The sequence below is a fragment of the Ranitomeya imitator genome, chromosome 2, assembly GCF_032444005.1.
Source record: "Ranitomeya imitator isolate aRanImi1 chromosome 2, aRanImi1.pri, whole genome shotgun sequence".
NCBI classification, from domain to species: domain Eukaryota; kingdom Metazoa; phylum Chordata; class Amphibia; order Anura; family Dendrobatidae; genus Ranitomeya; species Ranitomeya imitator.
This window is the reverse complement of record NC_091283.1, coordinates 216,561,441-216,573,631: the sequence shown is the minus strand read 5'-3', so window position 1 is coordinate 216,573,631 and position 12,191 is coordinate 216,561,441. Positions and strand designations below refer to the sequence as shown.

General features: G+C 43.3%; 1 protein-coding gene across 2 annotated transcripts; it reads left to right on the top strand.

The window, feature by feature from the left end:
* Positions 1 to 4,196: 4,196 nt before the first annotated feature.
* Positions 4,197 to 7,051, top strand: LOC138667313 (uncharacterized). 2 transcript variants are annotated; one of them, XR_011318704.1, is made up of 3 exons: positions 4,197 to 5,683; positions 5,874 to 5,939; positions 6,914 to 7,051. XR_011318704.1 is itself a non-coding variant. In XM_069755552.1 (2 exons), the coding sequence occupies exons 1-2, from the start codon at positions 4,973 to 4,975 to the stop codon at positions 6,916 to 6,918; spliced, it is 972 nt and encodes a 323-aa protein (XP_069611653.1). In that variant the 5' UTR covers positions 4,197 to 4,972; the 3' UTR covers positions 6,919 to 7,051. The 2 variants fall into 2 exon arrangements, 1 of the variants encoding a protein (XP_069611653.1); XM_069755552.1 differs by having other exon boundaries at positions 4,197 to 5,939.
* Positions 7,052 to 12,191: the final 5,140 nt, after the last annotated feature.

Below are 12,191 nucleotides of genomic sequence, written 5' to 3'. Positions count from 1 at the left end.
CCATGGTGAATTCGGCATGCTCGAAAAATATGTCCGAGTCCCCGCGGCTGTGTGTCTCACCGCTGTTAGACAACACATGCGGGGATTGCCTGTCTGTTGACTCGAACATATTTTTCGAGCAGGCAGAAGACACTCGGTTAGCACATGGGCATGGGCAACACCTTATCCGAGGACACTCGCTCATCCCTAATAATATTCTATACCTTACTTTTTGGGTGCAAAAATGGAATAAAAGTTGTTTTTATTGTGATAATCTGGGTGTACTTGTATTACACTTGTTTTATACTTGTACTATGATAATATTTGACTTTTGCCTTTACCCGACTGCTGGAGCGGCAGCCTTAATTCTTAGGTCTGCCTTTCCAGACACACCACATACTGTAGATAGCCCTGCTTCCTAATATAGCTACAGGCGCAGCTGGTCATCGGACATAACCCTTTACTGCCCGGCACGAGAGCTCTGCTTACAGTCCGCATTATGTCTGTGAATGAGTCTTGGCACTAATATGATGAAGGCTGTTCTGTTTGTTCACGTGAGGAAGAAGTTATGCGCCAACTCCCAAAGACTGAGACGTTACAGTTCATGGTAAATGCTTCCTTCGTCTCTGGATCTCCGAGCCTGGACGCATCATTAACCTCTTACGGACACAGTCAATTTAATATTTTTTTCTTTCCTCCTCTTCTTTAAACAGCCATAACTTTTTTTTAGTTTTTGAGTTGTAGTTTCGACTGACATTTTTTTTTTATTTTACCATATAATGTACTGAGAAACAGGAAAGAAGTGGGCAAGTGGGATGAAATTGCAAAAAGAACCTATGATTCAGTCAAAGTTTTTTTTATTTAGTGTTTACAGTGTTCACTGTTTGGTCAAAACGACCTGGTGACATAACGTATATAACCCGTATATATAACATATATGTGTCTTTTTTTTTATTTCAATGGTGAAATTCTTTTTACATTTTATTAAAAAAAGTTGTTTGTGTCATCCTTTTTTACATTTTTTTTAGATTGAGGTGTGTTGTTTCTTTTGTGACAAGCTGTCTTTTTATGGACTCCATTTTGGATTAGATAGGAAGCTATGATTGCTTCTTATTGCACTTTTTTTTGGAAATACCCTGGTTTAGGGAAAAAGGGAAAAATGACAAGTGCGGCGCTTCCTCTGAGCGTAATACGTTTTTGCCGACAGTAAAAAAATCTTTTAGTTGTGGTTATGCTCACCTTCAATAAGTAAGAGATGCACGGCGAGATTCTCAAGGAATCAATTCTTTAGGAAACTCTTCTCCGTATCTTGTGTAATCCAATAAGGTGTGCGGATCACTTTGGAGAACTATGTGTTGATCCTGCTTCGATCCACATAGGTGGCGAATTCAAAGAGAAAGTAAACAAAATATTTTTAAAATACAGTACAACGCGTTTCAGCTGTTATTCTATCTGTGAAACCACAAATGAAACTCGTATTTGTGACTCAAGGACGTCTGAATGGGGCCAACGGATGATACAACTAAAATACTGCACATACTAAAGGTACCGTCACATTTAGCGACGCTGCAGCGATCTAGACAACGATGCCGATCGCTGCAGCGTCGCTGTGTGGTCGCTGGAGAGCTGTCACACAGACAGCTCTCCAGCGACCAACTATGCGAAGTCCCCGGGTAACCAGGGTAAACATCGGGTTACTAAGCGCAGGGCCGCGCTTAGTAACCCGATGTTTACCCTGGTTACCAGTGTAAATGTAAAAAAAAAAAAAAACACTACATACTTACATTCCGGTGTCTGTCGCGTCCCCCGGCGTTCTGCTTCCCTGCACTGACTGTGAGCGCCGGCCGTAAAGCAGAGCGGTGACGTCACCGCTGTGCTCTACTTTACGGCCAGCCGGCGCTGACAGTGCAGGGAAGCAGAACGCCGGGGGACGCGACAGACACCGGAATGTAAGTATGTAGTGTTTTTTTACATTTACAATGGTAACCAGGGTAAACATCGGGTTACTAAGCGCGTCCCTTCACTTAATAACCCGATGTTTACCCTGGTTACCAGTGAAGACATCGCTGAATCGGCGTCACACACGCTGATTCAGCGATGTCTGTGGGAGTCCAGCGATGAAATAAAGTTCTGGCCTTTCTGCTCCAACCAACGATGTCACAGCAGGATCCTGATCGCTGCTGCGTGTCAAACTCAACGATATCGCTATCCAGGACGCTGCAACGTCACGGATCGCTAGCGATATCGTTGTTAAATTGTTCAGTGTGAAGGTACCTTTAATGTTCTGGCCTGTACATAAACATGAAGCTGAATATCCTGATAAGAAACGTACAGACCTTTAACCCCTTAGCGACTGCCGATACGCCTTTTAACGGCGGCCGCTAAGGGTACTTAAACCACAGCGCCGTTAATTAACGGCGCTGTGGAAAAAGTGAATAGCGCCCCCCAGAGTCGGATTTTCTCCGGGGTCTCGGCTGCCGGGGGTAGCAGAGACCCCAGAGAACATGATTCGGGGTTTTCTTTACCGACCCCGCATTTGCGAGCGCCGGTAATTAACCGTTTACCGGCGATCGCAAAAAAGAAACAAAAAATAATGCGATCTCTTTTTAATTTCTCTGTCCTCCGATGTGATCGCACATCAGAGGACAGAGAAAGGGGGTCCCAGATAGTCCCCCGATACTCTTTAATCCGACAAGGAAAGAATCCCCAAATAGAAACAATTATGCTTCAAGCAGATGCACAAATCTATAAACCAATCAAAAAACTACTTGAATATAAATAATCAAAAAAAATATATAAAAGTTCAAAAATATTTTATTGACACCAATAGAACAATACACAAATAATAATTAAAAACAAGAGGAGTAGCTTTGGACATCCAGAATAATAATATATATCTACTGTTTTATTGATGGATATATCCTATTCTAATAATAAAGTACTGTTAGTAGCAAGACAATAATAACTGCTTCTCAGAACTGCTATACAAGTATATATCTTAGGGCTGCTGTATTAGTATATTTCCACCATGGGACATAAGTGTAGGAGAAGGTACAACAGTATCAATATCCAAGTGGAGATCCTAAAGATGACCTTTCATATCCCACACCTACCCTTTACATAAAGCAGTTTTGAAGCCAAAAAAAGTGCATAGTGCATAGTGCAAAAGGTATACATACTAACCAGTAGTCATGATAGATGGACCGAAGCTACCTCCTCACACTCCAACGCGCGTTTCACACGTCTTGCTTCTTCAGGGAGTGATGTGAGGGAGGTCGAGCTGCCGCTTTATATATGATCAAAATTGAGCCCCTATCCAATCCTATTACCGGCGCCTTATTACGTGCCTCACATGCTACTCCGGCGCCCACACGCCGCCCCACGCCCAACAGCGACATCACAAGGAGGCGCGGCGCGCTGCTCGAGACGTCACAAGCCAGGCCGGAGACGGAGCATGCGCATACCAGAGAAGCCGGTGACGCACACTATACCATAGAGGCCATAGTGGATATGGTGCATAGGTAACGGCGCGTCGCCCGCTGCCACGGCGACAAAACCTCCACCCCGCATCCCGCGGCAGCTCCGCAGAGACGCGCTATTGCGCGATCCGCGGCGCTACAGGCGAGGCACGGGACGGAAGGTGCGCCCACCACGGAAGCAAGAGACGCGCTCAGCACCATTTGAATCGCATAGGGATATTAAAAAATCATGCACTTGTAGTGGCGCGTCTCCCGTCGCCACGGCGACAGCACCCCCACCCCGCATCCCGCGGCAGCGCCACAGAATCGCGCTCTTGCGCGATCCATGACACCACAAGCAGGACGCGGGATGGCAGGCGTGCACACCACGGGAACAGGAGACGCGCACAGCACAATAAAGATAATATCCTATAAAGGCAACAAGCCTATTCCAAAGGGCAGATTAAATTTATGTCTTACAATAAACACGTGGGGGCCAGTATACTGCCATAAAAAATATATATAAAAAAAAGAGAACACAAACTGAACCTATACTAATCTATGACTAAAAAAAGTGAAACATATATGGAAAATATATATATATATATAAATGTGCTACTCATTAAAGTGCATCTATATCATCAAAACATGAAAATATAGCAAAATGCATAATACACTAATATAGATTAAATATAAAAAGTGCTGATATAGAAAATGTGCAAAGGGAATATAGAAATATATATGGCTTGTGATGTCTCGAGCAGCGCGCCGCGCCTCCTTGTGATGTCGCTGTTGGGCGTGGGGCGGCGTGTGGGCGCCGGAGTAGCATGTGAGGCACGTAATAAGGCGCCGGTAATAGGATTGGATAGGGGCTCAATTTTGATCATATATAAAGCGGCAGCTCGACCTCCCTCACATCACTCCCTGAAGAAGCAAGACGTGTGAAACGCGCGTTGGAGTGTGAGGAGGTAGCTTCGGTCCATCTATCATGACTACTGGTTAGTATGTATACCTTTTGCACTATGCACTATGCACTTTTTTTGGCTTCAAAACTGCTTTATGTAAAGGGTAGGTGTGGGATATGAAAGGTCATCTTTAGGATCTCCACTTGGATATTGATACTGTTGTACCTTCTCCTACACTTATGTCCCATGGTGGAAATATACTAATACAGCAGCCCTAAGATATATACTTGTATAGCAGTTCTGAGAAGCAGTTATTATTGTCTTGCTACTAACAGTACTTTATTATTAGAATAGGATATATCCATCAATAAAACAGTAGATATATATTATTATTCTGGATGTCCAAAGCTACTCCTCTTGTTTTTAATTATTATTTGTGTATTGTTCTATTGGTGTCAATAAAATATTTTTGAACTTTTATATATATTTTTTTGATTATTTATATTCAAGTAGTTTTTTGATTGGTTTATAGATTTGTGCATCTGCTTGAAGCATAATTGTTTCTATTTGGGGATTCTTTCCTTGTCGGATTAAAGTGTATTCTATTTTTTAGGAATTTCCCTGCCTACTATGGATTATAAAAGCCGGGACACCAGCTGGCTTTCACAAATTTCTACTATTTTTGGGGACAACTCAGATAAGACTAATGATATTGTAAATAGTCCTGATAATTGTGAGGCAGACAGGCAACAGTTGAAGGATCTCTTATTTAAACGTATGAAAACATGGTGGAATAGCAAAACCCTTGAACAATACTTGCAACGCAGATTTATACCAAGAGGTTTGCGTGTGCAAGTCTTTCCCTCCTTTGTGGTGGAAGATTTGACTATTGTAAAAAAATGGGAAGAAGCCTGTCAAAGTTGCTCTAAAACTTTTTTAGAGCTACTGATCTCCCTTGATCAGAAAAAGTTAGAGGTAATAGAGAGTCAGATACGTATTATACAGGATAAACTAAAAGAAAAGATGTCCATTGTGGAATTGACGGCATTTGAAGTAGACCTAGATAAGAGCCATGCTAAATGGGAACAGGATCTTAAAAAAATGAAGGCTCAAAAATTTCAAAGAGATCAGGCTGATTATCAGCAGAATAAGGTTTATAGGTGGAGGAGGAGCCAGAATCAGTCTCGAACCAACTCTATAGCTTCAATTTCGAGTACTTCCTCGCACATCTCAACGGAGACGGATACCTCAATGGATTTAAGACGTTACAACACTCGTCAAGCAACTGGAGGACGTGATTATAATAAATATCAAGAGTCCAAACAAAATAGCAATTTTAAGGTAATAAACCTATCTGATATTGACCTCTCAGCTGACCAATTGTCAGTCTTATCTTTGGGTCTAACTTTTTGCCCCACATCTAATTTCGATACATTTGTGGCCATAAAGGATGTATTTTTGTTTGCTCGCAAACTTCTCCTGAAGAAATTTCATGAAAATAAAAATCCTGCCAATTCATTTTTTTCAACAGAGGCGGAATTGGAAACGCTCCGGATATTAGAGGAATTACTTCTGGAGCAGCAGGAATCTGTGCAGAGTAAGTTCCCGGAATTTATTAGAAAGAAATCTAAAACTTTTCCGCCAATTACGTTGAATTCTTCGATAGAAGTCTTTGTGAAAATGGTGTGTGATGAATTATACCAACTTCAAACCCGCAGACCAAGCGATAATTTGACATTTACACAACGAAAGGCATTGAAGGAATTGAAAAATATGAAGCAGGTGGTGTTCAAACCTGCCGATAAAGGCGGTAATGTGGTGGTCTGGCCGGTACAATTATACGAAAAAGAGGCTTTCAAGCAATTGAACAATACAAATTGTTATCAGAAATTAAGCTCAGACCCCACTGCCGCCTTTCAAAGGCAATTACTTGCTATCTTGAATGAGGCTTTGGATAAAGGCCTCATAACCAAATCAATATGGGAAGGTTTATGTGTCAACCACCCTGTGACGCCAACAATATATTTTTTGCCGAAAATACATAAAGACTTGGTCAGCCCACCCGGAAGACCAATTGTCTCCGGATGTGGCGGATTAAATGAACCCACCTGCAGATTTCTTGATTTTTATTTAAAACCCTGTGTGGAGGAATTACCTTCTTATGTGAAGGATTCGGGGGAAGTTTTGCAAAGATTACAGGGAGTGAATTTTGAGTCTGATATGATCCTCATCACTGGAGACGTAGAGACCTTATATACCTGTATTAGTCATGAACGAGGTATATCGGCAGCAGAATTCTTTCTTTCAAATAAAGGCATGGATAGGGATTTGTTACAACTGCTTTTGGAATTATTGGAGTATGCACTGACCCATAATTATTTTACCTTTAAGGATAGATTTTATAAACAACAGCGTGGAGTGGCAATGGGGGCGTCTTTTGCGCCCTCATATGCCAATCTTTTTATGGGTCATTGGGAACGTGAACATATGCTGCCATACTTACATGATAGCCAAGGTCCTTCTGTGGTGAGTTGGATGCGTTTCATTGATGATCTTCTTTTCATCTGGCAGGGTGATGGATTGGAGCTGGACAGATTCCTCCGACATCTGAACAATAATGACTGGAATGTAAAACTTACCTTCAAAACCACCAAAGAAGAGATTGACTTTTTAGATCTAAAATTGAGAGTAGATGTCTCGGGGACCATCCACAGTACCATTTTTCGTAAGGAGACCAGTACGAACTCGGTTTTGCATGCTAAATCGGCACACCCAAGACATACTGTTAAGGCAATTCCCAAAGGACAATTTATTAGAGCAAGAAGAATTTGCGACACAAATGAAGAATTTGAAGTCCAGGCACGTGACATTACCACGAGATTTTTATGTCGTGGGTATAATCCCATGGATATTAGTCAAGGTTATCAACAAGCAAAGGCTATGGACCGTAATACACTTCTCCAAAATAGGATCACTACCAAAGATGATTCACGCTTACGGATTATTACAAACTACCATGGGAGATGGAGAGATATGAATAACATCTTTAACAAGTTTTGGCCAATATTGAAACGAGATCCGGGATTAACCAAGTTTATTGAGGATAGAGCACAGGTTGTGGCAAGAAGAAGTAAGACCATTGGGGACACCATTATACACAGCCATTATGTTGCGCCAAAATCTAGTTTCATCTTTAACTCAAAAGGCCCCAAATGGGGCTCACGCTCGTGTGGAGACTGTAGTGCGTGCAAGTATATGATTAAGACAGAGACTTTTTGTAACTCTTCAAAAACACGCGACTTCAAGATCGTTCATTCGATCAATTGTAAAACAACATCAGTGATATACTACCTGACATGTCCATGTGGACTTATATATATTGGCTTAACGTCAAGACAATTGCGGGTACGTGTATTGGAACACGTGAAGGATATTCGAGCAGCGAGACTACTTAGGTTGGAAAACTCTCAACAAGAAGAGATCGCAAAATTGAAGACAATTCCGGCTCACTACAGAGAATTCCATCCATCAGGAGCAATAGATCTTCAGATAAGAGGTATTGATGTGGTACATCTTGGCATTCGGGGGGGTAATATTATGACAAAACTAGCCCAGAGAGAATGCCGATGGATAACGAGTCTGAGAACAATGAAACCATATGGCCTTAATGACCAATGGGGCTTTGCTAGTTTCTTATAGTGGAGTCCTTTAACTGTTGCCTGTGCTGTTACTACTAGTGTTGTTATTATGTTTTTATTTTTATTTTTATTTCATTATTCTTTTGTTTTTTGTCTTTTTATTTTTATTTTTATATGATGGTTTTAATCTTGTTTAATTTGTCCCTTTAATGAGGAGGTCCATTTAACATGTGGGGTCAAATCTGCTACCTGATACTTACGTTTTTCTTTTTTGTGTATATTCATTCATTTAGGGCTTATACTCACATACAATTGTTTTGGAGATGCGGCATTGAAGCAGGAAAGCTATGGCTGTGAACTTCAATCAGCAACAAATCACTTTATTGTTGTTATTATTCTTCATGTAACTGCACTTTAACCATGAATATATTTCTATATTCCCTTTGCACATTTTCTATATCAGCACTTTTTATATTTAATCTATATTAGTGTATTATGCATTTTGCTATATTTTCATGTTTTGATGATATAGATGCACTTTAATGAGTAGCACATTTATATATATATATATTTTCCATATATGTTTCACTTTTTTTAGTCATAGATTAGTATAGGTTCAGTTTGTGTTCTCTTTTTTTTATATATATTTTTTATGGCAGTATACTGGCCCCCACGTGTTTATTGTAAGACATAAATTTAATCTGCCCTTTGGAATAGGCTTGTTGCCTTTATAGGATATTATCTTTATTGTGCTGTGCGCGTCTCCTGTTCCCGTGGTGTGCACGCCTGCCATCCCGCGTCCTGCTTGTGGTGTCATGGATCGCGCAAGAGCGCGATTCTGTGGCGCTGCCGCGGGATGCGGGGTGGGGGTGCTGTCGCCGTGGCGACGGGAGACGCGCCACTACAAGTGCATGATTTTTTAATATCCCTATGCGATTCAAATGGTGCTGAGCGCGTCTCTTGCTTCCGTGGTGGGCGCACCTTCCGTCCCGTGCCTCGCCTGTAGCGCCGCGGATCGCGCAATAGCGCGTCTCTGCGGAGCTGCCGCGGGATGCGGGGTGGAGGTTTTGTCGCCGTGGCAGCGGGCGACGCGCCGTTACCTATGCACCATATCCACTATGGCCTCTATGGTATAGTGTGCGTCACCGGCTTCTCTGGTATGCGCATGCTCCGTCTCCGGCCTGGCTTGTGACGTCTCGAGCAGCGCGCCGCGCCTCCTTGTGATGTCGCTGTTGGGCGTGGGGCGGCGTGTGGGCGCCGGAGTAGCATGTGAGGCACGTAATAAGGCGCCGGTAATAGGATTGGATAGGGGCTCAATTTTGATCATATATAAAGCGGCAGCTCGACCTCCCTCACATCACTCCCTGAAGAAGCAAGACGTGTGAAACGCGCGTTGGAGTGTGAGGAGGTAGCTTCGGTCCATCTATCATGACTACTGGTTAGTATGTATACCTTTTGCACTATGCACTATGCACTTTTTTTGGCTTCAAAACTGCTTTATGTAAAGGGTAGGTGTGGGATATGAAAGGTCATCTTTAGGATCTCCACTTGGATATTGATACTGTTGTACCTTCTCCTACACTTATGTCCCATGGTGGAAATATACTAATACAGCAGCCCTAAGATATATACTTGTATAGCAGTTCTGAGAAGCAGTTATTATTGTCTTGCTACTAACAGTACTTTATTATTAGAATAGGATATATCCATCAATAAAACAGTAGATATATATTATTATTCTGGATGTCCAAAGCTACTCCTCTTGTTTTTAATTATTATTTGTGTATTGTTCTATTGGTGTCAATAAAATATTTTTGAACTTTTATATATATTTTTTTGATTATTTATATTCAAGTAGTTTTTTGATTGGTTTATAGTCCCCCGATACTCGCCTATCTCCCCCCGTGCTCCTCGTGGCTCCCGGTGGGCACCGCCATCTTCAAAATGGCGGGCGCATGCGCAGTGCGCCCGCCGGCCGGCCCCGGAACAATCTTTGGGGTCTCGGCTGCCGGGGGTAGCCGAGACCCCAAAGAGCATGATCGGGGTCAATTTTACCGACCCCTGTTTTGCGATCGCCGGTAATTACCTGTTTACCGGCGACCGCAAAAAAAAAAAAAAGTCAAAGTGTAATTCTCTGTCCTCTGATGTGATCGCACATCAGAGGACAGAGAAATAGGGGGATTCGGGGACCCTGCCATACTCACCTGTGTCCCTGGGTCCTCCTGCTGCTCCTCCTGGCCCCTGGCAAAAGAAAATGGCGGGGGCATGCGCAGTGCGCCCGCCATCTGTCTCCATCTGCCGGCCGGCAGGAGAACAGCAGTTGGGGCTAAAATTAGGGTTAGGGCTAGGGTTAGGGCTAGGGTTAGGGCTAGGATTAGGGTTAGGGCTAGGGCTAGGGTTAGGGCTAGGGTTAGGGTTAGGGCTAGGGTTAAGGCTAGGGTTAGGGCTAAGGCTAGGGTTAGGGTTGGGGCTAAATTCAGGGTTAGGGTTCTTTCACACTTACGTCGGTACGGGGCCGTCGCAATGCGTCGGCCCGACATACCGACGCACGTTGTGAAAATTGTGCACAACGTGGGCAGCAGATGCAGTTTTTCAACGCACCCGCTGCCCAATCTATGTCCTGGGGAGGAGGGGGCGGAGTTACGGCCACGCATGTGCGGTCAGAAATGGCGGACGTGACATACAAAAAAACATTGAACGTTTTTTGTGCCGATGGTCCGCCAAAACACAACTGATCCAGTGCAGGACGGACGCGACGTGTGGCCATCCGTCACGATCCGTCGGCAATACAAGTCTATGGGCAAAAAACGCATCCTGCGGGCACATTTGGAGGATCCGTTTTTTGTCCAAAACGACGGATTGCGACGGATGCCAAGCGACGCAAGTGTGAAAGTAGCTTTAGGGTTAGGGTTGGGGCTAAAGTTAGGGCTAGGGTTGGGGCTAAAGTTAGGGTTAGACTTGGGATTAGGGTTAGGGTTTGGATTAGAGTTGGTATTAGGGTTAGGGTTGGCATTAGGGTTACGCTTGGGATTAGGGTTAGGTTTGGGATTAGGGTTAAGGTTAGGGTTGTGATTAGGGGTGTATTGGGATTAGGGTTAGGTTTGAGGTTAGGGTTGAGATTAGGATTAGGGTTGTGTTGGATTTAGGGTTTTGATTAGGGTTATGGTTAGGGTTGACATTAGGGTTGTTTTGGGGTAAGGGTTGTGATTATCGTTAGGGTTAGTGATTAGGATTATGGATTGGGTTGGGATTAGGGTTAGGGGTGTGTTGGGGTTAGGGTTGGAGCTAAAATTAGGGGTTTTCCACTGTTTAGTTACATCAGGGGTTCTCCAAACACGACAGCCAATTTTGCGCTCAAAAAGTCAAATGTGCTCCCTTCCTTCTGAGCTCTGCCGTGCGCCCAAACAGTGGGTTACCCCCACATATGGGGCATCAGCGTACTCGGGATAAATTGGACAACAACTTTTGGGGTCCAATTTCTCCTGTTACCCTTGTGAAAATAAAAACTTGGGGGCTAAAAAATCTTTTTTGTGGAAAAAAAAATATTTTTTTATTTTCACGACTCTGCATTCTAAACTTCTGTGAAGCACTTGGGCATTCAAAGTTCTCACCACACATCTAGATCAGTTCCTTGGGGGGTCTAGTTTCCAAAATGGGGTCATTTGTGGGGGGTTACTACTGTTTAGGTACATCAGGGGCTCTGCAAACGCAACATAACGCCCACAGACCATTCTATCTAAGTCTGCATTCCAAAACGGCGCTCCTTCCCCTCTGAGCTCTACCGTGCGCCCAAACAGTGGTTTACCCCCACATATGGGGCATCAGCGTACTCGGGATAAATTGGACAACAACTTTTGGGGTCCAATTTCTCCTGTTATCCTTGTGAAAATAAAAACTTGGGGGCTAAAAAATCTTTTTTGTGGAAAAAAAAATATTTTTTTATTTTCACGACTCTGCATTCTAAACTTCTGTGAAGCACTTGGGCATTCAAAGTTCTCACCACACATCTAGATAAGTTCCATGGGGGGTCTAGTTTCCAAAATGCGGTCACTTGTGGAGGGTTTCTACTGTTTAGGTACATCAGGGGCTCTGCAAACGCAACATAACGCCCGCAGACCATTCTATCAAAGTCTGCATTCCAAAACGGCGCTCCTTCCTTCCAAGCTCTGCCGTGCGCCCAAACAGTGGTTTACCCCCACATATGGGGTACC